General features: G+C 54.1%; 5 protein-coding genes across 5 annotated transcripts; 1 reads left to right on the forward strand and 4 right to left on the reverse strand.

Moving 5' to 3' along the window:
• Nucleotides 1-225: 225 nt before the first annotated feature.
• PG985_012492 (pescadillo) lies at nucleotides 226-2,253 on the reverse strand (the record flags this gene model as incomplete). The annotated part of the gene is made up of 1 exon (XM_066832258.1): nucleotides 226-2,253. One exon carries the CDS (start codon nucleotides 2,251-2,253, stop codon nucleotides 226-228), a length of 2,028 nt encoding a protein of 675 aa, XP_066680308.1.
• A 597-nt stretch (nucleotides 2,254-2,850) lies between these two features.
• On the forward strand, nucleotides 2,851-4,205 carry PG985_012493 (GPI transamidase subunit PIG-U; the record flags this gene model as incomplete). Its single annotated transcript, XM_066832259.1, has 2 exons — nucleotides 2,851-3,013; nucleotides 3,082-4,205. The coding sequence occupies 2 exons, from the start codon at nucleotides 2,851-2,853 to the stop codon at nucleotides 4,203-4,205; spliced, it is 1,287 nt and encodes a 428-aa protein (XP_066680309.1).
• Nucleotides 4,206-4,783: 578 nt separating this feature from the next.
• On the reverse strand, nucleotides 4,784-6,397 carry PG985_012494 (folylpolyglutamate synthase; the record flags this gene model as incomplete). The annotated part of the gene is made up of 1 exon (XM_066832260.1): nucleotides 4,784-6,397. One exon carries the CDS (start codon nucleotides 6,395-6,397, stop codon nucleotides 4,784-4,786), a length of 1,614 nt encoding a protein of 537 aa, XP_066680310.1.
• A 754-nt stretch (nucleotides 6,398-7,151) lies between these two features.
• On the reverse strand, nucleotides 7,152-8,598 carry PG985_012495 (uncharacterized protein; the record flags this gene model as incomplete). Its single annotated transcript, XM_066832261.1, has 2 exons — nucleotides 7,152-8,290; nucleotides 8,454-8,598. 2 exons carry the CDS (start codon nucleotides 8,596-8,598, stop codon nucleotides 7,152-7,154), a joined length of 1,284 nt encoding a protein of 427 aa, XP_066680311.1.
• A 12,747-nt stretch (nucleotides 8,599-21,345) lies between these two features.
• Nucleotides 21,346-22,630, reverse strand: PG985_012496 (uncharacterized protein; the record flags this gene model as incomplete). Its single annotated transcript, XM_066832262.1, has 2 exons — nucleotides 21,346-22,097; nucleotides 22,393-22,630. The coding sequence occupies 2 exons, from the start codon at nucleotides 22,628-22,630 to the stop codon at nucleotides 21,346-21,348; spliced, it is 990 nt and encodes a 329-aa protein (XP_066680312.1).
• Between the last annotated feature and the right edge of the window lie 315 nt (nucleotides 22,631-22,945).

Here is a 22,945-nt window from a genome sequence, read left to right on the forward strand (position 1 = left end):
CAATCTTGACTTGTTGGTTGTTCAGTTAGAGAACTCAACAACTCACGAAAACATGGATATTGGCGACATAATAGCATGGCGAGAATGAGACCGGGATTAGATTCGGCGTGCTGGAACGAAAAGTTACTCTTAAATCCTTCATTGAGACGCCGGATCAAGCCGTGCAAGTGTATATGAATTAAATGACATGAACTCCTCGAATAGTGCCTTTGTAAAACTCCACAACTATGCCGGCGCTTTTCTAGCCTTTTGCTTTTCCAATTTCCTTCTCTTCTCCCTCAGCTTCTGGTCTTCGGCGCTCTTCTTGTTGTTCGTGTACATCATCTGGTCATGCAGCTTACGCTTCTTCTTGCTGAGCATGCCCTTGGCTCGCTCGATGTCTTCGGCTTCCTCCTTAGCCTGGGCCAACAGCTTCTTCCGTGCATCTGCCTTGGCCTTGGCCTTCGGGTTCAGCGCAGGCTTCTGAGCGACGGGTTGCCCGGTATTCTCAGCGATAAGCTCCCGCTGGTGTTGAAGCTCCTCGGCGGCATCGCCATCATCCTCAGCGTCTTCACCCTCCGAAAAGCCACCAAATGTCTCGTCGCCTTCGCCGTCCTCTTCATCTTCATCATCCTCTGATCCGGCAACATCCATGGTATCGGCTGATGCTCCCTTGATTGCCTTGACAGCAGGCTTGGCGCTGGCCTCCTCCTCCTCTTCGTCGGCATCCGACTCAAGCTCCTCGTCGCTATCCTGCAGAGCTTCTTCCTCTGGCTCCTGATCCTCGAGGGGTATCGTGGGATCGTAACCACCATGGGTGCTCTGCACAAACGGACTCAAATGTGGGGGTAATTGCGCACCAGGTGCGTAAAGATCAGGCCGCTTCAACTCTTCGTCGTTGACACTATCCCATACCCACTGAGGCTGCACGTAGGTGCGACCAGGTACTCGCTGGTTCGGGCCCAGCTTCTGCGCAGACTGGTTATCACCGGCCTCCTGCGCAGCTGGAATAATTGGCCGATCCACAATCTGGTGGGTGATAGAGGGGTCTTGAGGGTCTGTGGTATATGCTCCATCTCCCAGCACGGCATCCCAACCGACACGCTTGCACCCAAATGCCTTCAAGATGAACTCCAAAGGTTGTCTAGGGGTTTCACGAGACAAGAAGAATGTGCAGTTTGCGAAAAGCGATCCAGGGTCCCCGCTAGAGTGTACTGGCTGAGGCAGTACGTCACCACCGGGGGCGGCAGGTTCAAACTTGTCAATGGCAGCATCCTCGGCGTCGGTGCTCGTTGTAGCCACATCCTGCTGACTCTCGACACCAGTATCCTTCATCTGCTTGATGAGCTTGTTCACGGCAGCCTGGGTCTTAGGGTCCGTGGACTTCTCCTCATCGCCATTGGTGATCTGAGGTCGAGCGGCGGCATCTGCGAGAGCCTTGGCGGCGTTGCCTTCGAGGGTAAAGGCACCCAACTCGGCGGCAGACTCGTCTCTGCCTTGGTCGAACTTCGGCGGGTAAACCAAGCCAACTCCACTGTAGAGCTTGAAGTTGATGAACTTGAGCAGCGTCATGTAGAATTGCACAAAGGTGCCCATGATCCGGAAGTCGATGTCGCCGACAACTCTTTGGTTGAACTTGTAGGGCACCAGCCACAGGATATCAACGCCTTGAATGGTGGCCTGGTAGTAGATACCCTTGATGGACAAGAATGACTTGCGCAGACTTTGTGAGACGATCAGGTAGTGCTGGAACTCGAGGCAGAGGCGCTCGCATCGAGCGATCATCTTGGCGGGCACAGCCGGCGTAGAGGGCAAGCTGGCAAACAAGAAAAGCATGGAGAGAGCGTCGTCTAGGTCTCTCAAAGCGTCAACGAAGGTCGGGTATCGTTCGCGGACAAGATGGTCGAGAGTGTAAGGGGGTCTGCCGGTCTTCTCGGGGCGAGCGGCATTGCGCTCAAGTCTTGCAGCGTCGGTAACATCGCCTCTTCCCAGAGCTTTGGAAATCTTCTTCTCCAAAGCCTTCTGGTCTCGGAACTTGGCTAGGAGCGGCTCGTGCAAGAGGTACTGGATGTCCTTGGCATAGTAGAACGTAGTGGAGGCGGTAGCGCTCTTGTTGGCCTTCTTCCGGTTGTTTGGCTCTCGGGGGAAGATTCCTCTCCAGATACACAGCTTTCGGAAGTCAGGCAGGCTGATTTGGAGCTTCCTGACTGCCTGGTTTCTGGTGATGTAGTTCTTGGCCGCACCGGACTGGCCCTTCTTCTTGATACGACCCATGGCGCAAAGCGTAGGACGAAAGTGTTTCTGGCTGGAAAATTAAAGACTCGTGGCGCGCAGAAGTGGCAGCAACTGTAGTAGCGCAACGCGTAAAGAAATGGGAAATTGATAATTCCCAATTGGAGGTTTGCTGCTTCTCACTGTCTGCAACTACCAAATCTCTCTGCAGAGAATCTGAGCAAAGCTGCGACCCCACCAAAAAGTTTGGGACGGCATCTCTCTGAACTTTTTTTTTCTGCCACTGGTATCGATCTCTTTTATCTTGACCGCCTTCCGGGGTATTCACTGCAAAAGCTGAGTCTAGTACCGTATTGGTTTAGGACGCTATTACGGTGCATCTCCCAATGGCCAATGGGACGGGGCCGTGGAAACGGAGGATTGGATCCACTCCGTTTCAATCGCTCGCAGCTTCCCGAGGGGCCTCTGAAGCTGGGCCTAGGGCGCTGGGCCAAGGACAGGCCAGGTTGTTGTTGCTCATTGAAGGCTCACGATAATCGACTTTCGACACGAGAACAGACCTGCGCTGCGTCACCAGCAGGAATCTCGTGCAAGTTTGGCAATCTTCATTCTTTCTGCCTATAGCGATGGACTTGCGTCATGCCCAAAGATAAGATGAGCTTTCAGGCGACGGCAGGGACAGCTGGTCTCTTTGTCGTCGCCGCAGCTCTCCGTCTGCTGCTGTTCACGGCCTTCCCTGGCCTTCCCAACCTACTGACTGGTCGCGTGGAGATCTCGACCCCCGTGACGAGCTTCAAAAGATGTACAGTGCTTCCGCTTCCTACACAGCAAGAACCATAGACCCGAATAGTCGCTGACTCCATCATACAGTGCAGGAGGGTCTGTTCCTCTATAATCACAATGTCTCTCCGTACGATGGTGGCGTCTACCACCAGGCCCCTCTTCTACTGCCGCTGTTTTCGCTCCTCCCCGACCCGTCGACATATCCGATATTCGCGTACATACTATATACCCTCGTGGATCTCTTGAGTGCCAATGCGTTATATAAGATCGCCGAGTCCGGGGAAGGGGGCGCCTCTCGCCTGTATTCCTCCCCGCGCAAGGAGAAGCGATGGAGCGGATACGTCGTGGCCGCTCTGTTCCTGTTCAACCCGTTCACCATTGCGACCTGCATAGGACGCCCGACCAGCGTCTTCACGACGTGCGCGATCTTGCATGCTGTGGCCAAGGCGCTCTCGGGCAACATCTTCACGTCGATGCTGTCTCTCTCTTTCGCCGCCTACCTCTCCATGTACCCCTTACTGCTGTTACCGCCGATGGTGATATTGGCCTATGACCGGACATACAATCCCAAGGCCCCGAAGTCCCTGGCCCAGCTCGCCGGGATGTGCACTCTCGCCGTAAGCGCCAGCCTGGCCCTTCTCTTCCTCTCGTCCTATGCTCTGACTGGATCGTGGGAATTCCTGTCCTCCACCTACGGCATCCAGCTGACCCTGACGGATCTGACCCCCAATGCGGGCCTATGGTGGTACTTCTTCACCGAGATGTTCGACAGCTTCCGTTCGTTCTTCCTCGGGGTCTTCTGGCTGCACCTATCGTCCTACACCCCGGCGCTTACGATACGGCTCCGGCAGCAGCCGCTCGCCGTCATCACGCTGCTGCTCGGCATCTTCGCCATCTTCAAGCCCTACCCCTCCATCGCCGACACGTCGCTGTTCCTGAGTCTGGTGCCCTGCTTCCGCCACGTCTTCCCGCTGCTGCGCTACAGCTTCGTCACGGCCTCGGTCGTCCTGTACGGCACCTTCCTCGGCCCGGCCTTCTACCACCTGTGGATCTACGCCGGCAGCGGCAACGCGAACTTCTTCTACGCCATCACCCTGGTCTGGAGCCTGGGCCTGAGCCTGCTCGTCAGCGACCTCGCCTTTGCGGTCCTGCGCGACGAGTGGGAAGTCGAGCGCCCCGAGATGCGCGGCAAGGAAATCCGGCAGATCTAGGAGTCTCTGGAGCAAACCCGGCAGAAGCCACTTCGTTATATATGGATATTGTTGGTGTTAGATCTGGTAGCATGGGCTATAGACGCACGCTACTTCAAGTCCCGGATGCTTTGAAGGACAAGAGTATTACATACAAATTCGACACAACATGGCGGGGCTTTGGTTCTTTCTCAGCAGTATCATGCAAGAAACCGCCAGGGAATTGAGCAGATGGGCGTGCCATTTTCAATATAACCAATGGCAACAAGAATCAACCAACTTCCCTCGAGCAAAACGCTACGAGGAAAACATTGCAAAGAAGTTCCGAGCAGTGCGCATCGGAGAGCGATAGACTGGCTGTAAAGTAGGTGCGAAAGGCATGCCTCTTTAACAGGGATTAGGGCATTTACACAATGATACTCTATATAAACCACTTCAAATTAGGGATGGATATACACCCCCCTGTTTAAGTCCTGGATGAGAAATAGTACAAGTGAAAGCCTGGGCAGTGTTGCGATACATATGCATGAACACTAGCTGGACCAGATATCATGATTGTTACGTGCACTTGAAGTATTTCATACAATCTACCTGAGGCTTTACAAGGGGGCGTCTGGCTCCAATACTCGCAGCAACGCGCCTACCAGATGGAGGCTACCTGTAACAAGAACTATCGTCATCTCCGCCGTGTTTCCTTGGGCTACTTCACTTCTTCTCACCTCGGAAACCGCGTCAGCAACATTGTCGCAAACTACCGTCCGACTATCCGGCGACAGTTTATTGAACGCCTGTACTCCGGCGTTCTGTACGGACATATCCCGTTCGGCCTCCTCGCCAGACCGCGGCTGCAGCTCGTTGCGCGTGAAGACTGCCTTGTCGAAAATAGCCGCGGCGCCTGGCGACGGTACGTTCTGCTGGATGCCGGAGTACAGGCCCTCCAGCAGCTTGGCGGCATCTCGCTCCTGCTGGTTGAACAGCAGCACGTGCCGAGCGTTTGCTGCGGTGCTGCGTTTGGAGGCAAACCAACGTGCCACTTCTCGCAGACTCTCGGCCGTGTGCGCGCCGTCTATCAGCCAGGCGACGTTGTCTTCTTGCCTCGTTTCACACCGGCCCCTGAGTCGAGCCTGTCGTAGACCTTCGGCAAAGCCCTCAGGGATGGAGCTGAAGTCAACAACGACCGTTGGCTTGTCATCCTTTGCTTCTTCCGAACCCGCAAGGACCCGGAGATGCTCCCGCGCCGCGGATATAGCGAGCGCCTGGTTATACTTCTGGAAGTCCCCCTCTAGGCCCCCGACCTCCGCGTCCGCCCGGACGCCGCCCCAGGCCTCGACGGCCTCGTCCGGCACCTCGACCAGCTCGGCGCCACGCTCCGCAGCCCGCCGACGCAAAACCTCCATCGTCGCTTCGTCGCCCGCGAGCCGGCGCGTGAAGCACCGCCGCCCCGCCTTGGCCACGCCGATCTTGTGCCACGCGATCTCGGACAGGGTGCCGCCCAGCATCCCGACGTGGTCGATACCCAGCTGCGTCACGACGCCGGCCGTGACCGCCTCGGCGGGCAGCACGTTGGTCGAGTCGTACTCGCCGCCGATGCCGCACTCGACGACGGCGCTGCGCACGCCCTCGCGGAGGAACGCGTGAAAAGCCAGGATGGTCAGGAAGCGGAAGTAGAAGGGCTTGGTCGCGGGGCCCTGCAGCTCCGCCTCCCGGAGCCGGTCGTTCTCCTTGGCAGCGGCCGGGTTTCCCGTCGACGAGGGCCAGTCCCCCGTCTTGCGGCCGAGCTCCGCCCGCGCCGCTTCCGTGAAGGCGTCCCATACCTCGAAGAAGTACCGCGCGAACAGGTCCGGCGCCAGCGGCTGGCCGTCGATCATGATGCGCTCGCGTACTGAGACCAGGTGTGGGCTCGTGTACGTGCCCACCTTGCCAGCGTTGCTGCTGTGGACGAGGATCGAGGTCAGGAATGCGCAGACGGATCCCTTGCCTTTGGTCCCTGCGACGTGGATGCACTGGAGCTGGGCGAGATCGCGCTGGGCGAGGCCGGTGCGGCCGAGCCAGGCAAGCATCTCCGGGATGGCGAGGGCATTGAGGTCTTGCGGCTTGCCGTTGTTCTGGGCCGGCGATGGGGGCAGTATTGGAACAGAGAAGAGAGACGTCACTGCCTTGTTGGATTGCAAGGAGGAGAGGAGCGTAAGCGCAGACTCGTATGTGCGCGCCATGATTGGCAAAGATGAGTATCGCCTCGTCGGGAGTAACCTCCGTGTAAGTGATAGGCTACTGGTTATTATGGGAGGTCTGGGTGTGGTCTGCCTGGTGAATACAATAAAGAGGCTAGCCGATGGAGTTCGGACCATTATTTGAGTTAAGTTCCCAGATCATTCAAATCAACATTTTTTCGGACCTGTCGTAATTGGTTCGTCTCCTCAATTGGCCATCTCGTCAATGTCTCCGGTTCGGAGCGTTGCGGAGTATGTGATGCTGCTGACGAGGGTCTACTCTGGCGGATGGATCCTTTCGCGAGTCAGATTGCGGTCGAATATCTCGACAGGTGCTGGCCAGCTGGCAGATTTGCCTGGACATAGTCTTGTGGCCGACTCTGAGTGTTTCCAACCACTTCTTGATGGCAGTTGTTTTGAAGATATTACCTGGTCTGCTAGATAGGAGATGGTGCCATTTTACAATCCAGTAGAGCCCGGAGTGGCCTTTCACGGATCCGACCTAGTGGACCAAGAGGGTAGCCGGTAATCACATAGTAACTGCGGCGTTTCAGGGTAACATTCATCAAATCGGACTCGTCTTCTGGGTCATTTCGCTTCGCTTCGTTTCTCATTCTCGGCATATATACTACACAACGCCCCTGATATGTACTTAAGGGGCGCGCCGTGCGTGTATGGCTGTTTTCTTTTCGAACTGGAAGAGTACCATCTGCCTCGGTCTTCAACGTATCGGGCTTCTACCCCTCGACTCTTGTACTCAAGGTTCAACGTCGACCGCAACCTCGACCTTTTCCCCTTGATACACCGTATCCCTCTCCATGGGCGAGGGGATCGGAGGTGACGCAGGAGACTCAAACCCAGGCAAGCTGCCGAATATGGTACCAATGTCACCAAACTGATACAGGCCAGCCTTCGGAGCATCCCACCGGTGTGAAGTGTCGCCAAATGGGGACAGGGCTTTGAAGGCCACGGCACCGCCCACTGCAGCGAGCCCGGCAACCGCTGCACCGACCGCGAACAGAACCTGTGTCGGATCGCGCGTTCCGTCGGACTCCTTGACACCATCGCCTCGCCAGCTCTTCCACGAGTCCCCAACACCTGGTATGTTCTCTGTGGCATTGTCAGCGAAGCGACTCGTCAGTGTGACAAGACTCTGTGCTGCCGGCCTGGTCCAAGGTAATGTATAACCATCCTTCCACTGGATGATATTCGTCTGCATAGTGTCGAGGAATTTGATCAGGTTCGCGCCGGCGGGATTCCTGGCCATGCATTTCTCCACGAACGGGTGCGGTGTCCGCACTCGCAGCAGTCTCAAGCATCCAAATGCGAGAAAGTCCAACGACGTCGGTTTTTCATCGCCCAAGAAGTATGCTTTATTGCCACGCAACTCATCCAATGTCAAGAAGAAGTCTTCGAGGAGACTCTGCAATCTAATGGCAGCTGCTTGCTCAGGCTGCATGCTAACGCTGACGCTGGGCCGCGTCGGCAGCCGCAGGAAACCCGTCGCTGTGACCGGGGCCGTGACCTTGGACTCCGAAGATCCATCTTCGGGATCGACGTCAGCAGCCAGGTGATCCAAGCCGAGGTGCTCCGTCTTTGCAATGGCAGCGGAGCGGATCTTGAGCGGAACCGTCCATGTCAGCGGGAAGCGGAGTAACGATGAGTAGGCGGGCCGGGTCAGCTCCGTCCAAGCGCTGGGGGATACATAGAGGAAGAAAGCCAGCAGGGCTGACCCGCGTGACGAGAGATAGGACGCGTATGCCAGGGCGTCAGCTCGCTGCGCCTCAGTGAGGTCATCATCTGCCGATGTGAACGAGGTATGTGCCGCGAGGTGCTGGACAATGTTCAGGTACCCAGAGATCCAGGTACCGGCATGGTGCAATGCGGGGAGCACGTCTAGGTACCGGGGTTAGCTACAGGAATAGACTTCAGTCGTAAGGCATATGGGGTTGATTCAGATCGTTCGAAACGAGCCTGAAGATGGTGGGGATGATCTCCAAGTAAGTTCGCCCAATAGAGGGGCGTGTTTGTCCGGCGAGGCGGGAATAGATAGACCTACAATCGGGCGAGACACTGACGTCGTTGCTGGCAATCAGAGACCATTCGCTTCGAGGGACAGCATGGTGCAGATACGATATGGCGGCTAAGCATTCCGGGTCAATAGAGGGAAGCCCAAAGGCTTCGCCCCAGACGTGAAGTTCCATGGGCGACGATGGCCTCTCAGGCCGGTGGCTGAACGGGTCCGAGTCGAGGCGGTGATCTCGATGAAGCCCAGAAGCTATTGTGTCCGAATCGGGTTATTGAAGTGTGATTGATGGCTGCCCAAACACACAACTATCGGACGTTAGCTTGAAGCAGCAAAAAGCAGGTTTGCTTGGTATCGTATTGGGCAGCTTGCAGTCAGCAGAGGCTACTGTTTTCGGTATAACCTGCTTCAGCTCCAGGGGTGCCAGTCGTCAAGTGATCAACCGGCGCGCAGTAGTGGTTGGACGTCCCAGGGAGCTGGCAAGGTCGAGCTCAGATCTTCCCCATCAAAATACAAGGGCGGCCTGCGGTTCGTTGTAGGTTTGCGGGAATGATTGCCAGGCCATGAAACAGGCAGAACCGGGCTGCTCAGCTGCTCATCGTGATTGGATCTCTGAGCTCTATCGCGTCGTTTCATTAAGTGTCAGTAGTGCTTCTTATCAGCACGTGGGTGTCTTTTGCTAAGTGATTACCCAGTTTTGTTCTCCACGATTCATTTGACGTCACTATTTCCGATATGGAACACACCTCTTTTTTTTGCAGATTAGTAAGGCGGCTTCCCCATTCAGCCTTCGCGCATCTGGCATCGCCATCTCCAATTGATCTACGACCACTAACCTCAACTTATGTAGGGCTCTGTTTTAGGGGAAGACATCGCAATTTGCCACTTGCTAAGCAGCTGTCCCTGACGATCAGGAGGTGGCGAGTCGCATTCTCGGGCCCTCGGGAGGGCTGAGAAGTTTAGAACCCTCTTGGTTCAGATGTCGCACCTGGGAACTCTACTTACACAGATATCCATTCCATCCGAGAGCGCTGGCCGGCTGGCTGAAGGCTATTATCACATAGCCATCTGCCCAACAACTGCCTAGTCCAGCACATACTCTACTCTATTCGGAACGCACCGCGAATCTTCCTTGGGCACGGCAAGGCAACGTACTATGCGGTCACTACACCAAGTGACAGGCCCTTCATGTTGTACGTGCACACATCGTCGTAGGGCAGGATGGCTAATAAGTAGGTAACCTAGTCCTGGTATCTATTTAGGCGGGCCCTGTCGCTTATTCTTGTCGGATTTCCGAGGCTGGAGAACGTAGTAGTAATAGGCACATCCATATTTTATGCTTTACGAGGTAATGTAGGTACTGGCGTGCACTACTGTACTGCCAGCCATCTCTCACGAATCGCAAGGGTTGGCTAGTGCAGACAGAGTAGGAGAACTGGAGGAGGCAGGCACGGCAGGAGTGAATTGATGTGCCAAAGCTACCCATGATTGTGAGACGACGTGGGAGTCGAGGTACCATTTTGGGTGCAATACTGTTGCTCTCCATCTCCATCTCCATCTCCATCTGTATGATACTCACTTTTTTTCTCGGTGTACTGTGGGAACAGCCGGCCCAGTCAAGCAGTGCAAGCTGCTTACACACGTTCCATGCGTGTGTTTCGCAATCCACATTAGGCCGTCTGACATGCAGGCGAACAGTCATCCATGCGTTTGAGCCTCATGAACCAACTTATCGTATCGTACATGTACATTACATATGTACGTATGTGCTACATTACATTTCGAGGCGCGCAAGTACGTACGATGGGCAGATTGACTTTCGAGGTGCGTCGGCTCAATTCGCGGGGAGGCGCCAACGCTAGAACAATTCAACATGACTCTGCGCGCCCGAAAAGAATTTCCTTCGCGTGTTTCGTCAGAGGCGCCCGGTCTTGGCCCTTGGCGACATGCGCTATGAACGACCAGCATTCCAAGATCAGACGGACTCTTCCCAGGCACGAACCTTAGTTTTGTTGGTCGTGCCTCTTTTCCCCTACCGTACCATCCAAACCGGGGCGGGTCTTGAACCTGGAAGATGTGTCGTGTGTATCAAATGCAAAGAACGGCGACCGGCAGCTGACCAAGGTCTTGGGGATGCTATGCCCGCCGAGAGTTCAGGTAAATTGGCCGAGCCATCCACGGTTGTTCGGCATGCATACCAACGAACGACGAGCCTGAATGGATAGGGCCTCTTTTCCACCCTAGGTTACCAAACTTCTTGTCGCCGGATCCATCCTTGCTGGATGGCCTGGCTGCTTCATCTCTTTCGGCCGAGCGTACAGAAAAGATACGAGGGAAGGTTTGAGGCCCCCAACCCTGCGCTTCTTAGACACCAGATTCAGGTACTGGAACCTAGTCTTCATTACTGGATTGAGTGCATGTTCCGAGGCTTGGCCAATGGCCTCACCCACTCACTCAGCAGCAAGCAACCAAGAAGAAACGGGCAGGGCAAGGGGGGGAGGGGAACGGACGGACTTCTGAATGTCAACGAGCGGACGGACGGACGGGTTTCGGCAGCTACCTGCAAGCCGATAATAGCATGATAATCGGGCCATCTCGCAAACCCATTTGCATATGCTTATGGTGGGTGATACAGCGAGGAGGACATGGCCTTTCGATAGATGGGACTATTGTGAATGCCATGACTCGATAGGCACAATATTCCGCCCTCTACCTCTTACTATGCACCTAGCTGTAACATACTACTCTACTACCTACCACTGCTACTCCAGCGACAAAGTTGCGATCCTGTTCTCTATCAACGATCGAACTAGGTAATGCTTCAATAAACATAGCGTACGCGGTAGCTAGCGCCAGGCTCGGCGCGGTTCATGGTCTTCCTGGCAAGAACCGATACACTTGCCAGACAAGACCCGGGCCAACTTTGCCAGTCAGGAACCAAACGGTTCTTGGCGTCGCGAAGGTGTTAGTGCCCAGACGTCCAGGCCCAAACGAGGCATCGGCTCGACGGTTTTTGTTACATGGTCGTTCGCCATTTGCTATCTGCTGCGTCGGCGGCGGCCGGCGATTGGACAAAGGGATTCTTTCGGGATTGACGCCAAAAAATTTCATCGGCCACGTTCGCGCAACCTACGGAACTGGGTCGGTGGCAGGTAAGCGAGTGTCCACTACACAACCACCCTCACACAGAATAGTAGGTTACAGTGAGCGAAATAACATGAAAAAAAAAGCAGAAAAAAAAATTAATGCCTTGACCAATTTTGATATCCAGGTTGGTAGATCCTACGTGCTCCTCATGCTCCTCATGCTCCTCCCGCCCCATCCCACTCTTCTGCCCGCCTACTGCGCCTACTGCCCGCCCTCCCCTCTCTTTTGCTGGCTCTCACATGCGCCTATCCGAGTCTCAAGTTTGCCATTTGCTCCTGCCTCCCCCACAGCAGCTGCTGCTTGATATTAGCTCCGCACATGCGCATGTATCAAATCTGTGATCATGATGTAACTCTGGATAATTCCTGTCGAGTGATGAGCCGCTAACAGCTCGACGAACCCCTCCCTCGCCATTTCCGAAAGGGCGGTATGGCTAGTGAATATGTATGAATGATCTGCTTCCCGCGGCTGCAGACGTCGAATTGGCAGCGCCGCATGTTGCATGTATGTACGAATGGTACGAGTGCACAGCGAAGGAGGGGTCGACCTTGGTATGCTGATCCTGATTTCCACCGCGCTCAATCAATTGGTAGATTGTCGGCCACCTGCTGCCCAATAGTAACCCGCATGGGGGTCCAGCGAAAAGGAAATGGAAGAAAAAGAAAGCGGCCGGATCGTCGCTGGCATGTATCATTTTCATTCAATTGGCTCCTGCCAGCTGCATGTTGGAATGAGGTGACGGACATGAAGGACCAGATTCGCAAGAGGGAACACGTTTCGAGATGATTGAGATTTAGATGGTGAGTTGGAATTGATTAGTATTGGTAATTGTTTGTTTTTTTCCCCTTGTGATCGTAGCAAGTGTAATAGTATGCTCCGTAACGTCATTTTCATTTCAAATCGTCGGTTAACCGATTACCAGTTGCCGCCAAGTAGAGATTCCCGACCCCCAGATGGTCCCAGCTTATAGTCCAGTAGTGTCCAATCATCACTCAGCTTCCCCAGGGGTATCCGCGCACGCAAGCCAATTCTTTGCAGAAGAACGCCATGACGATGCTTTCTATGTGTACATGTTCCCAAAAACCGCCCGAACACCCCTGTCGCCAAAATAAAAGATCCCATCCCAAATCATGAACCAATCGTCCCCGTATCCCGTTGATGGACAGTCGTATGCGCGGGTCCAGTGACCCTGTGTTCGACGTGACCATGTGTAGTATCGTACAACACCTCATGTCAGATGGAAATGACAAGGAGAGTATAAGAATCCGTTGAGCCAGCTCATAGTAAGATTGAGTGAACGGCAGGAGACTTGAGAGTGCCGTATCGAGAGCGGTTGAATATATGCGGGACGCCAGGCGACTTGCAATAGATGCAAGTTGCAAATGGTCGTCAGGTGCGCGCATGTGATCACCAAGCCGCTGTCGTGGTTGTCGATGGTGAGAGTGGAGGTTGTGATGTAACTCCTCCTCAGCCCAGACGGCGAGAGCCCCGTGAGCCTCTAAGAGATATGCATCTTAGAGGGCGATGGCTCGAAGCAGAAGAACCAGGAGATCGGTCGGTTCCAGTCAACCGATCCGTAAGAGAGTGATGACATTGAGAGTGTCGGTGTCCTCGTAGTAGTGTTTCGTTCTGATAGTGTGTGTGTATAGTTCATCGAAGAGTCCGATTTATATCTAGCCTCTCTTGGGCAGAGGAGGCAGAGGACGGTTTGGCGGCGGGCCAGGGGAGGGAGGCAGCTGCGAGGGGCGCTGGGCAGGCATTTCGAAGGTTGAGGTAGCCAGCTTGGCGGTTGGAGGTGGTTATACTAAGTGTCTTTGGTATAGTATAGCGAGATGCTGTCTGTCTTCCGGGCTATAGTAGCAACGGAAGGCTGTTGTTGATGGTAGGTAGGTATAGTAGTGGTAGAAATGTGTAAGTTGAGAGTTGGAAGCTAGACAACTGTGAAGATGTCGAAGTGATGTTGTTATATAGAGAAGTAGGCTCTTGCTTGCAACTGATGATGGTCTGATGATCCGGTGAATTGGAAACGAAACTGTCTGATGGTTAGAGGGGAGAGGATGCCTTATGTATGTAGGTAGCCGGCGGTGATAGTCATCTGTTTGTCCAGATTTAATGAAATATACTTTTTGGGCGATACTTCCAAGGTTGTCGCTAGCTCGCATCAAGGCTCCAACGGGTACTTGGGTACACCGCCAGACTTTGGCATTAGGTACAAGCCGGTTTGCAAAGCAGAGTACGGAGGTATCTCCACCGTGATGGTATGAACACGCAGGCCGTCTCTTGTGAAAAGGGTACCCCTGCAATAGCTCAGCTCTCACTGGTTTGACTGACAAAAATAATCTCCCTGTCCTGACAGGGGTTGTTAGTGTACGTAGTGACGCAGTTCTGTGTGTGTGCCACACCACCGCAGCCCGTACCTCTTGTACTGTACTTGCCAGAGGTCAGAGGAAAATGAAACAAGCATAAGCCCCTGGGACCATGTGCTGAGCCCCTGTCAGACACAACGACAATGTACAGTACCTGCGCCCGCATAGAGAGGCACTCGCGCAATGCTACATGCTGTTACCTCTCGCTCGCCCTCTCTGTCTCCTTGAAGCTTGGTGCTTGGAGGGAGGTTGTCGGTCGGCCGGTCGCCGTCGCCATGTTGGTCCCTGGAAGTCAATTTGCTCTAAGCGCAGAGACTAGGCCACTTCCTGACCGATGAAATTCTTTTACGGGATTTGCGAAATGGCGGTCGCAGTGCTGAGGATCCCGGAGGAGAAGAAAAAAAATCCAAAATTTCTGCGACCAGGAAGCCCATGTTGGTGCTATTCTGTAGCCTGGCTCCAGGCAAAGCTGGCAAGAGCGGCAGTGATGAGGTGAGCGCAGACCTGAAATGAGCGTCCCCACTTCGTAGAAGACTCATAGAACAATGAGATACCCACTCACTTTCCACCCTCTGCCCCAGATAATGCGCCTGAAAGTGGTTTTTTTTGCTTTCTTCTCGTCACGTCAGACGTAAGTAGGGCAGCATTACAGCATGCCCTGGGGAACGGGCGGGCCAGTTTCTAAGAAGGGCCGTTGATTCGTCCGCTGGACGGCATAGACCAGATCCATAGCACGACTATCATCATGTAGTGAGCGGCTCTGGATGGAAAGACGTTCAGGCCAACAACGGGTGGTCCGGAGTGACGTGAAACACGGGCAAAAGACTGATGGGCGGCTTCGCAAAGGCAAAGCGCCTCTCGTATGACAACCTGAATTGAACCCCCCGGCGAGACACCATACTGGTCGGCTGCCAGCTGCCTGTCTTGCTGGACACGACGCGACACGAAAGCTCATTAAAGTTGCATGGACCTTGGTAGGTCAGCTGGCCTCTCTGTAGCCTGCCTCTGTGCCCTGAAAACGGCCTCTGTTACAGGGTTGTGACCCCTGCCCGTACCTGCAATCGCATTCTTGCCTTGGAGGTCACGTTCAACAAACCAGGCGCTGTGTCTTGCTTTTTTGATAGCTTGTTTCCGCTTTTGGTTATCTCGACAGATCGAGATGTGAAGAAGCAAGTCGCCCTACTTCGGCGATCTGGTTGCTGGGCTGGCGGCTGGGAGGGGCTGGATGTCATTTGGTATTAGGTGTCTGTCTCTCTAGTAGTATAGTGCTTCTTCCGCCCGTCGCGTACCAGATACCTGGAAACTTCCAAAGCAATCAATGACTTCAACCGTGTCCGCAACCGGTAGCCCGGGACTGCCGAGTCCAGAAGCCCTTACGAAGTCTTACGTCGCCGCGGTGGTGGCGGGCTGGAGGTGGAAGAGGAGCAGGCAATTACATTTAGACAGCTAGCAACTCTGCGATGGAAGGTTTTCAGCTGCCCTTGTCCTTGTCCTACTAAGCAGCCTGTACGTACAGTAGCTCGGGTAACGTGGCCCACTCTCCAAGCTGATACATGTCTGCCGCGCACCGATACACCGACCCCAACGTCAAAAATGCACCTTTTGGCGCAAAACCAGCCATGTAATGCGATAGGAGGATTGATATTCGGGGATACCACTTTGCAACTCCAGATTTGCGCATCAGCGCCAGAAACGCCCCCTCAGTAGACAGCACATCATGTGAGTCACAATGAGCTGTTCAACGTATATCCCTCTTCGGATACCCTAAGGTTGCGGATGAATGTAGATGGAAGAGGGCAGGCCATTTTGCGCCGCTCATTGGCCAGGCCGTCTCGGCCTGCTTATTCACATGGCCGCAATCCCGGCCGCCACTTGGGAAGCCGGGCAACGGAAGAAGAAACGAGATGCACACATATCAGCTGATCTAGCCCTCCCACATTTTGGGCATGTACTCTACCTGGGTCAAATCAAAGTCTATACGACTGTATCTCGCAGGGCTGACACGATTTGCCATACCCTTGACCGACGTAGGACTGAGATGGAAATTTGCTGTCTGTGGGCAGGACCTACCAACTTGGGTTTCATGCTCCTCCGTACCGAATATTGAACCTCTCCCATGTCGCATGTCAGCACGTAGGTTTGGTCGAGAGTATCCGTAGGTATGTACGTACGATTCAATGAAACCCTATGCTGATATGGCAAGGGAACACGGGCTGTCTAAGCCTCAGTAAGACGCAACCCCCTCTCCCCTGTGCGCTTATGAGCTTCAATTTGCGACCTTATCATGGCTTTGACACGGACCCCCTTCGGGATGAATTGATTGACTCGGAGGCTGGTAACACCTTTGCTTGCGGCTGACTGCATGATTCCACCTGCTGTCTTGCTGCTCTAGAAATAGCCATAGTGGCTACATAATTTCGATGGCCACAGCCCGTCTTCCAGAGCCCCTTCCTAATGTCCAGCGGCGGGTGCGTATATAGCTGATGCTGAGGTTCATCAAGCCGTTACGTGCGCTAGCGGAGGTACGACACGGCCGGTAGTAGTACGTACGCAGCCCGTTGCCCATCTCTTGGCAGTCTTCAAAATAGCACACAGAGACGATAACCATCGAACGAAGACCCCACGCCTCCGGCATCCTGTCTAATGTCTAATAATACATTTCTAATACATTTGAAGACCAGATGGTGCACAAGGGGACATTTATGTCCAATGCTTCAGCCCGATCCTCATTGAGCCGGCTGCAGGACACCCACGATGCAATGATACTATTACACCCAAGCCTGATGACCGCTGGCGGACGGCTCGTCGCAGCCGCAATGTCACGAATGCCAGCCTCAAATGTTCTACTAGTGAACACGACATCGGTAGTTGTGGCTGCCCCCACTTCTGGATTATGCTCATGGTCAAATCACTGGCCCTGGGGGCACTGTACATACTCAGGAGTTCTAGAAAGGAGCACAGGAGGCCAGGAGGCAGGAGGTGACGCCGTCACTCCAGACGAGCTGGACCCTGAATTCTCATATCCCGAGTTTAGGGAACTGACATCGTACCAAGTGGGACTGGAGTGTTGTTAGCATTCAGTAGCCAATCGCGCCGGTCACGCCGCAGGAGACCGCACGCGCTACCCAACAAACGAAAAGCAAGGAAAAAGAGAGCGAGAGAGGGCAGAAAACCCCAAGATCAACTACATAACAGGCAAGCCATGTCCAAGCGCCAGATGTCAATCCTGCACAAGCGTGTGGAATACATACTAAATGCGGCGGTTGTGGTAAATTGCGGTGGAGTCGGCAAGCTCAAACAGCAATGCTCGTGGAGACGGTTCCAGCGCACAAATGCGCCGAGCTGGCAGATCATTTGTGGTTTAGCAGCAGAGGCTAGTGCTCAACCCATTTGCCACCATCAGGAGTACATGCGCCACTTTTCTGAGATGAAGCACGGGCGCTGCGGAGCAGATCGAAAAAAAGAAGGCAGGAGAGAATTTCAGACACGCAGGGTGGAAGGCTGGAAACCTTCTGGAAGGTTTCCATACACGGACCCATCTCGCTAATATTCCTGCAACGGCTTTGGAGTTTGAACGGTTCCTGAGTCTCGACTAGGGAACGATGTCGAGCTATCGGCACAAGCGAATGTCCCCATTGTTTCATCCCAACGTCTCCTGTTCTGTCCTGAGCCTGTGCTTGTTCGTTCATAATAATTCCCCTGAATACCCCCGAATTATCAATATCGCTCTCACATACACAAGCCGCCATGGAAATAAAGTGCTCAATGCGATACAGGATGAAGGGTTCAGCGAGTCGTTTGTCGTTTGCGTCAGGAGTGCACTGCCCCTGGACCGGATCGTCGAAACGAAAAGTAGGTGAACCTTCTCGTAACTGAGTCGTTCTCTCCTGGCTGGCTGCTGGCCCTGCTGCGCGGCCTTCATCTGATGTCCTGACAGCCCAGCCCAGCCCAGCCCTACTGTGTGAGGTATGTACAGTACAAATTGGACGATGCCTACCTCTCACCCAGCAACAACCCCAACCGGTCTCCCCAACCACCAACTCCTTTCGGTAGTTGAGCTCTGACACCTACTCCTAGCTAGTGGGCTGGCTGTCTCCCCCAAGGTGGAACTGAAAACCTGGCAGATTTCAAACTTGGTCATCCTCTCGTCTGTTATGGAGCAGTGTAACCGCACCTGGCTTTCGGAGCCTCAATCTTCATCTGATGTTGTTACCCACTTCAAACCTTAGTTAACCTGGAGTTTTCCGATGACCCAGGAGTCGATATCGTCACCGCTCGTTATGACAGTCACCACCTACACATGATTATCTGATAAGCCGGGAATCTCGGCTCCTCAGCGGGGCCATCGACCTGCTCCTGCGATGGCAACCACGGCATGCCGTAGGTAATCGGTTTTACTCAAGTTACAAATACGACTGCCAGCTTGCCGTCACAAGCTGGCGTGTCCCCATAAGCCTGCAATATCGTTTTAGGCAACCGCTTTCAGCCAAGAGAGGTATATATATTGTGCCTTTATAGCCGGCCTGCTGGGTGGTGGTCAGCTGCCAGCAAAATGCGTGTACATTTATGATGTGCTAGCCAGGCACGTTGTTTCTGATTCGTCCGTACGACGTGCTGAGAATGAGTCATCTCTGTAGTGTTGTACTCGTATTAAGGTAGCGCCTCTACCCCGGCCGTCCTGTCAGCTGACGGCAGGCAATCCTTGGTGTTTTTCTTCTGGTACTCCGTACGACCAGCGCAATTTGTAATCGGTTTTACGCCGTCATACCAAATTTGAAAGTGGTTCGACTATGGTACATGAAGCAAGCTCCCCACGAGAGAATATTGACACTGATTTCCGCGCATGCCGTACGCCCGACATATCCAGAATAGAAGAAGCTAATAAACCGGGCATGTCTGATATCATGCCTTGATACCGGCCTTGACGAGCCTTCCGAGACGTCGTATTCAGGCGGATATCTCGGTGATCGGCTCCATGTCGAGCTTGCTCAGCAACTTACATACTTCCAGGTTGCTTGGTGGGAGAGTCCTGCTGCCATGCGCTGCTCATCCAATGGCCAGCATTGTTGACGGAGATCGGCAAAAGCAAGGCACGCATCTTTACCACCAGATCATAATCTGCTTGTGCCGTGCTACCTACCAGTTGCTCCCACGTGGAGCAGCGGCTGGCTGCACTTTTCGGGATAAACCCTTGCAACGCCGCCGCCTGGGTTGGACTATTCTGGCAATCCGTTCAGACATGACCCAGTGAGCCGGGTGTAAATTACCTAAGGCCACATCCCACCACACCAAATCGGCGGTCAGCATTGTTTCGGATGCTACCAGCATCAGAACGACCTGCCGTGCCCCCCTTGGGCTAGTTCCCCATGGGAAAAAAAAGAAGCAAGTGGCTGTCTTGGGCGTGGCAGCCAATGGTGTACCTCTCTCATATCTTTTGGCTGAAGGTCGTGATCTCCCTATCAAGGCGCCAGGACAGGCTCCGGGCTCTTCGCTCGCAAAATCAAGACACAGTCACAACCATCTCGGCTGACGTCTGCGCCCAGAACGGCCTATCAACAGCCAATCACGCATGATCTTAGCACCACTGGCTGGAGACAGCTCCGTGATTGAGGGGCAACATCCCTGAAGTGCTTTTTGGGCCTGCTCAACACCTCGGTCTCGGTTTTCCGAAGCACTAAAGAAATCCAGAAGCCTTCCATCGTATGGCTCTGTCAGCTCCACAGGCCCAAGGCACCGGCTTGCAGGTAAGACACAGCGATCAAAGGCAGCCACTTGCTTGCTACCTCATGGCTGCAGCATGTTCTCTACATTCACTTCAACTAGCCCGGCTTCTAGCTCTATCGCCTGCCCGGTTTCCGCCAAAAAGGAAGTCCAGGCGTGGGCCGTGCTTTGGTTGTTTAGCCCCATGCAGCCCTTTGCTTACATTTATTGGCAATTCCAAGCTCTTCTTATCTGAGAAGGCGTGCTTACCGGGATTGTGGACAACTAATTAGGGAAGCAGTCAAGGGTCCAGGACTTCCCGTCTCGCCAGCATTTCGGCAAGTAACTCGCGAGCCATCCAGTCCCAAACAGCTGGTTAGTCTGCGAGACATCCGATGGCGCAGGATTTGGCGATCATTGAGACGTATCGGGAAGAGACAACAAAGCATAACCTGATGATTGTTGTACCGTATAAACAACAAAGTGTCCACGTAACCGATACCACCCCTACTTCGTTTACTTTCGGTCAAAGCATGGATGGGTATCTCGCGATGGAAAGAGCCAACTGCATGGGCTTCTGCATTTAGCGTGATGAATCATGATACAAGTAATGAAATAATGCCAGTCGTTTTGATGGCCGCGTGATCAGGCCAGCAGGGGGGAAGGGGTCTCAACCGGCATGCCGGCCGAGGACCTGTTTCTCCGTGCAAGATGCAAAGCCGGAGGGGTCGGCAGCCAGGCAGCAGGTAATTGCTACCGTACTTTCTGCTGAGCGCAAATAGCGTGGAGTTGTTGTTTCATTTTGCGCTGATCGACGCCGGGGTATCATATGATTGCAGCCATTGGACACGTACAGCTCATACACCAAGCAAACATTGCGGGATGGTAATGATACCAAATCCCTGCCGAATGGGCAGGCTATCGAATGATGTAGGGATGCCACTTATCTATTCCCGTCAGCATTGGCGATTGAGGGGGGGCTATGTGTAGGCGAGTTGAGGTAGCACCTATATCAATAGTCTTGTATGTAGTATGCACCCGTAAGCCTGCTCAGCTCGTGCGGCTTGGCCAACAGATATCAATCTAAATGTATGGTAATCTAATATTGGGGGGAGGAGGCGGTGGGCAACGCATCGGCTCAATGCTGATGAAACAGATCGACGACGACTTGCAAACCAACTGCAGCCCGCCCAGGCCTTGCAGGAGGGAGGCCTGCTCGGCATGCGGCCATGTACAACAATAACAGCATGTTTGGGGTGTGACGATGACGGGAAGGAATGAACTACTTCCCCACACTCTCTCTATCACACTCCACCCAAGGGTCGTCTAGCTTGATGTATTGCTTGGGATCTTGGTTGTATTTTGGTGTGTGACAGGCTGTGTGACGCCCCGTGTGACCTGTGATCCCCACATGAGCTGCTTGGTCCACACGACGTATAATTATCTCGTCTCTTGATTGGCGAATCCGGTGGCTTGGACCTTTTCCCATATCATCCCCATGCACAACATTTCCAGATTCGCAAGCCACTGACAAATCAGCTGAAAAAGTATTGAACAGGGAATTCATGATCTCGTTGGGGCCGCTCTTTTATGGATGTTAATTAGGGGCAATAACGACATAGTACGACACTTGCATTTCCAGCAGTAGTAGTAGGTATGTATGTAGGTTGTAGCAAACGCATGCAGGCGTCATGAAATTCCCATGCCAGAGATCACGATGTAGTAGTAGCTTCTGCTTCGGCTCCGGCGGGGACCTGGGTCGAAATGATAAAGTTCTCCATCATGGCTGAACCGCCGCCCTGTTTACCCTTGCCGATCGCTCCGCCCCCACCGCTTCCCGTTGCATTGCTCTGGTCGCGGCGCTTAACGACCAGGCAGAGTACTCGCCCGTAGATGGAAAAGCCCTCATACGAGATGTCCATGGCCAGTTTCTTTTTGTCATCCCCGTCCGCAGTAGCATCCCCTTCATCTGCCGCGGCAGCCTCCTTGCGTCGCTTGGCAGGGGGCTGGCCACTGGTTGTTGATCGCGCCAGGCCGCCCCCCTCGTTGTATGCATCATCCCCGTCCTCGTCCGACGAGGGGATAACCTCAAAGTCGCTTTCGCCCCCCTGCTGCTGGGCCTCGTCCTCGGCTTCCGCATCTGCCGTATTTCTCCGCGCCCGCTTGGGTCGGCTCCTAGCCGCCGCCGCTGCCGCAGCACCACCACCACCATCCGCAGCAGACGCGGGGGCCAAGGGGACCGCCTCCAGCGGCAGATCGTCGTCGCTCTCTTCGCGCCGGATGGTGATGGCCCCCGACGCTGCATGCATGTCCACGTCGAGGGGCGCTTCGTGTGTAGCGCCCACGAGGCGCCCCGAGTTGGACGTCAGCTTGGTCTGCGTCGTATCGTGGAAATGTTTGTGTTTCGTCACCAGCGAATGGCGCGTGGTGGTTTCGGTGAGGAAGATGGACACCTCAAAGTCATCTGTAGTGGTACCCCACAACCCCGGGATATGGTCAGTTAAACTGGGAATAACGTACATATGCATCTCCAACTTTACATCATCGTATTCGCTGTCCCGCGTTGGAGTGCAGTAGCCCAGGTTCTCCTCACTTGCAGATCCCATTGGGGGCGTGTAACAACACAACTGCCACTGGGGGCCGAAAACCCTCACCAATGTACTGTACATCGCGAGCTGCGAAGCTCTGATAGACAGTGACTTTTGGGAAAGCGGGAACGGGAAAGCATGCATGACTTGCATGTCCCAACACGGACTTACCTTCGACCACGAGATCCTTGATAGCCTTCTTTTTGGTACTGCGCTTGTTGCGGCTGCGCTCTCTCTCCTCGCGGAGCTTGGGCAGGACGAGCGGGCGTACGCTCTCAATCACCCTGGGCAGGACTGGTTTCCGCGGGTTGAGAAGCCAGCTCTGGGCAAGAGCCGGGTTGTCCAGGTAGATGCGGCATTCGATGACCGAGTACTTGGTGATGCGAAGATACCGCCGGATTGGCGCCATTATGAACTATGAGCCGCTCTCATAACAGACTCGCAAGATGAGATATGGTGTTTCGTGGCTATATTTCAACCATACCTCGTCATTGTCGATGACGGGTATCAGGGGAGTTGTAGCCTTGCATGCTTACATGTCGCTAGCCTATCCCATTCTGCCCTCTGATTGGGTCATATTAGCTCCCCCCCACGGTCCAATTCCGCTATTTTTTGGCTTGAGCTGCAAGAAATCCGATTTGCGGGCACAAAGTCAATTGAGAAACGAGCTTTTGCCCAGAAGCTCTGGAAACGATTAAGCTGCGCGCGTGACGCGACTGATAGA

Source organism: Apiospora marii (assembly GCF_038362585.1).
Source record: "Apiospora marii strain CBS 49790 chromosome Unknown utg000009l_segment0_segment0, whole genome shotgun sequence".
Lineage (NCBI taxonomy): Eukaryota > Fungi > Ascomycota > Sordariomycetes > Amphisphaeriales > Apiosporaceae > Apiospora > Apiospora marii.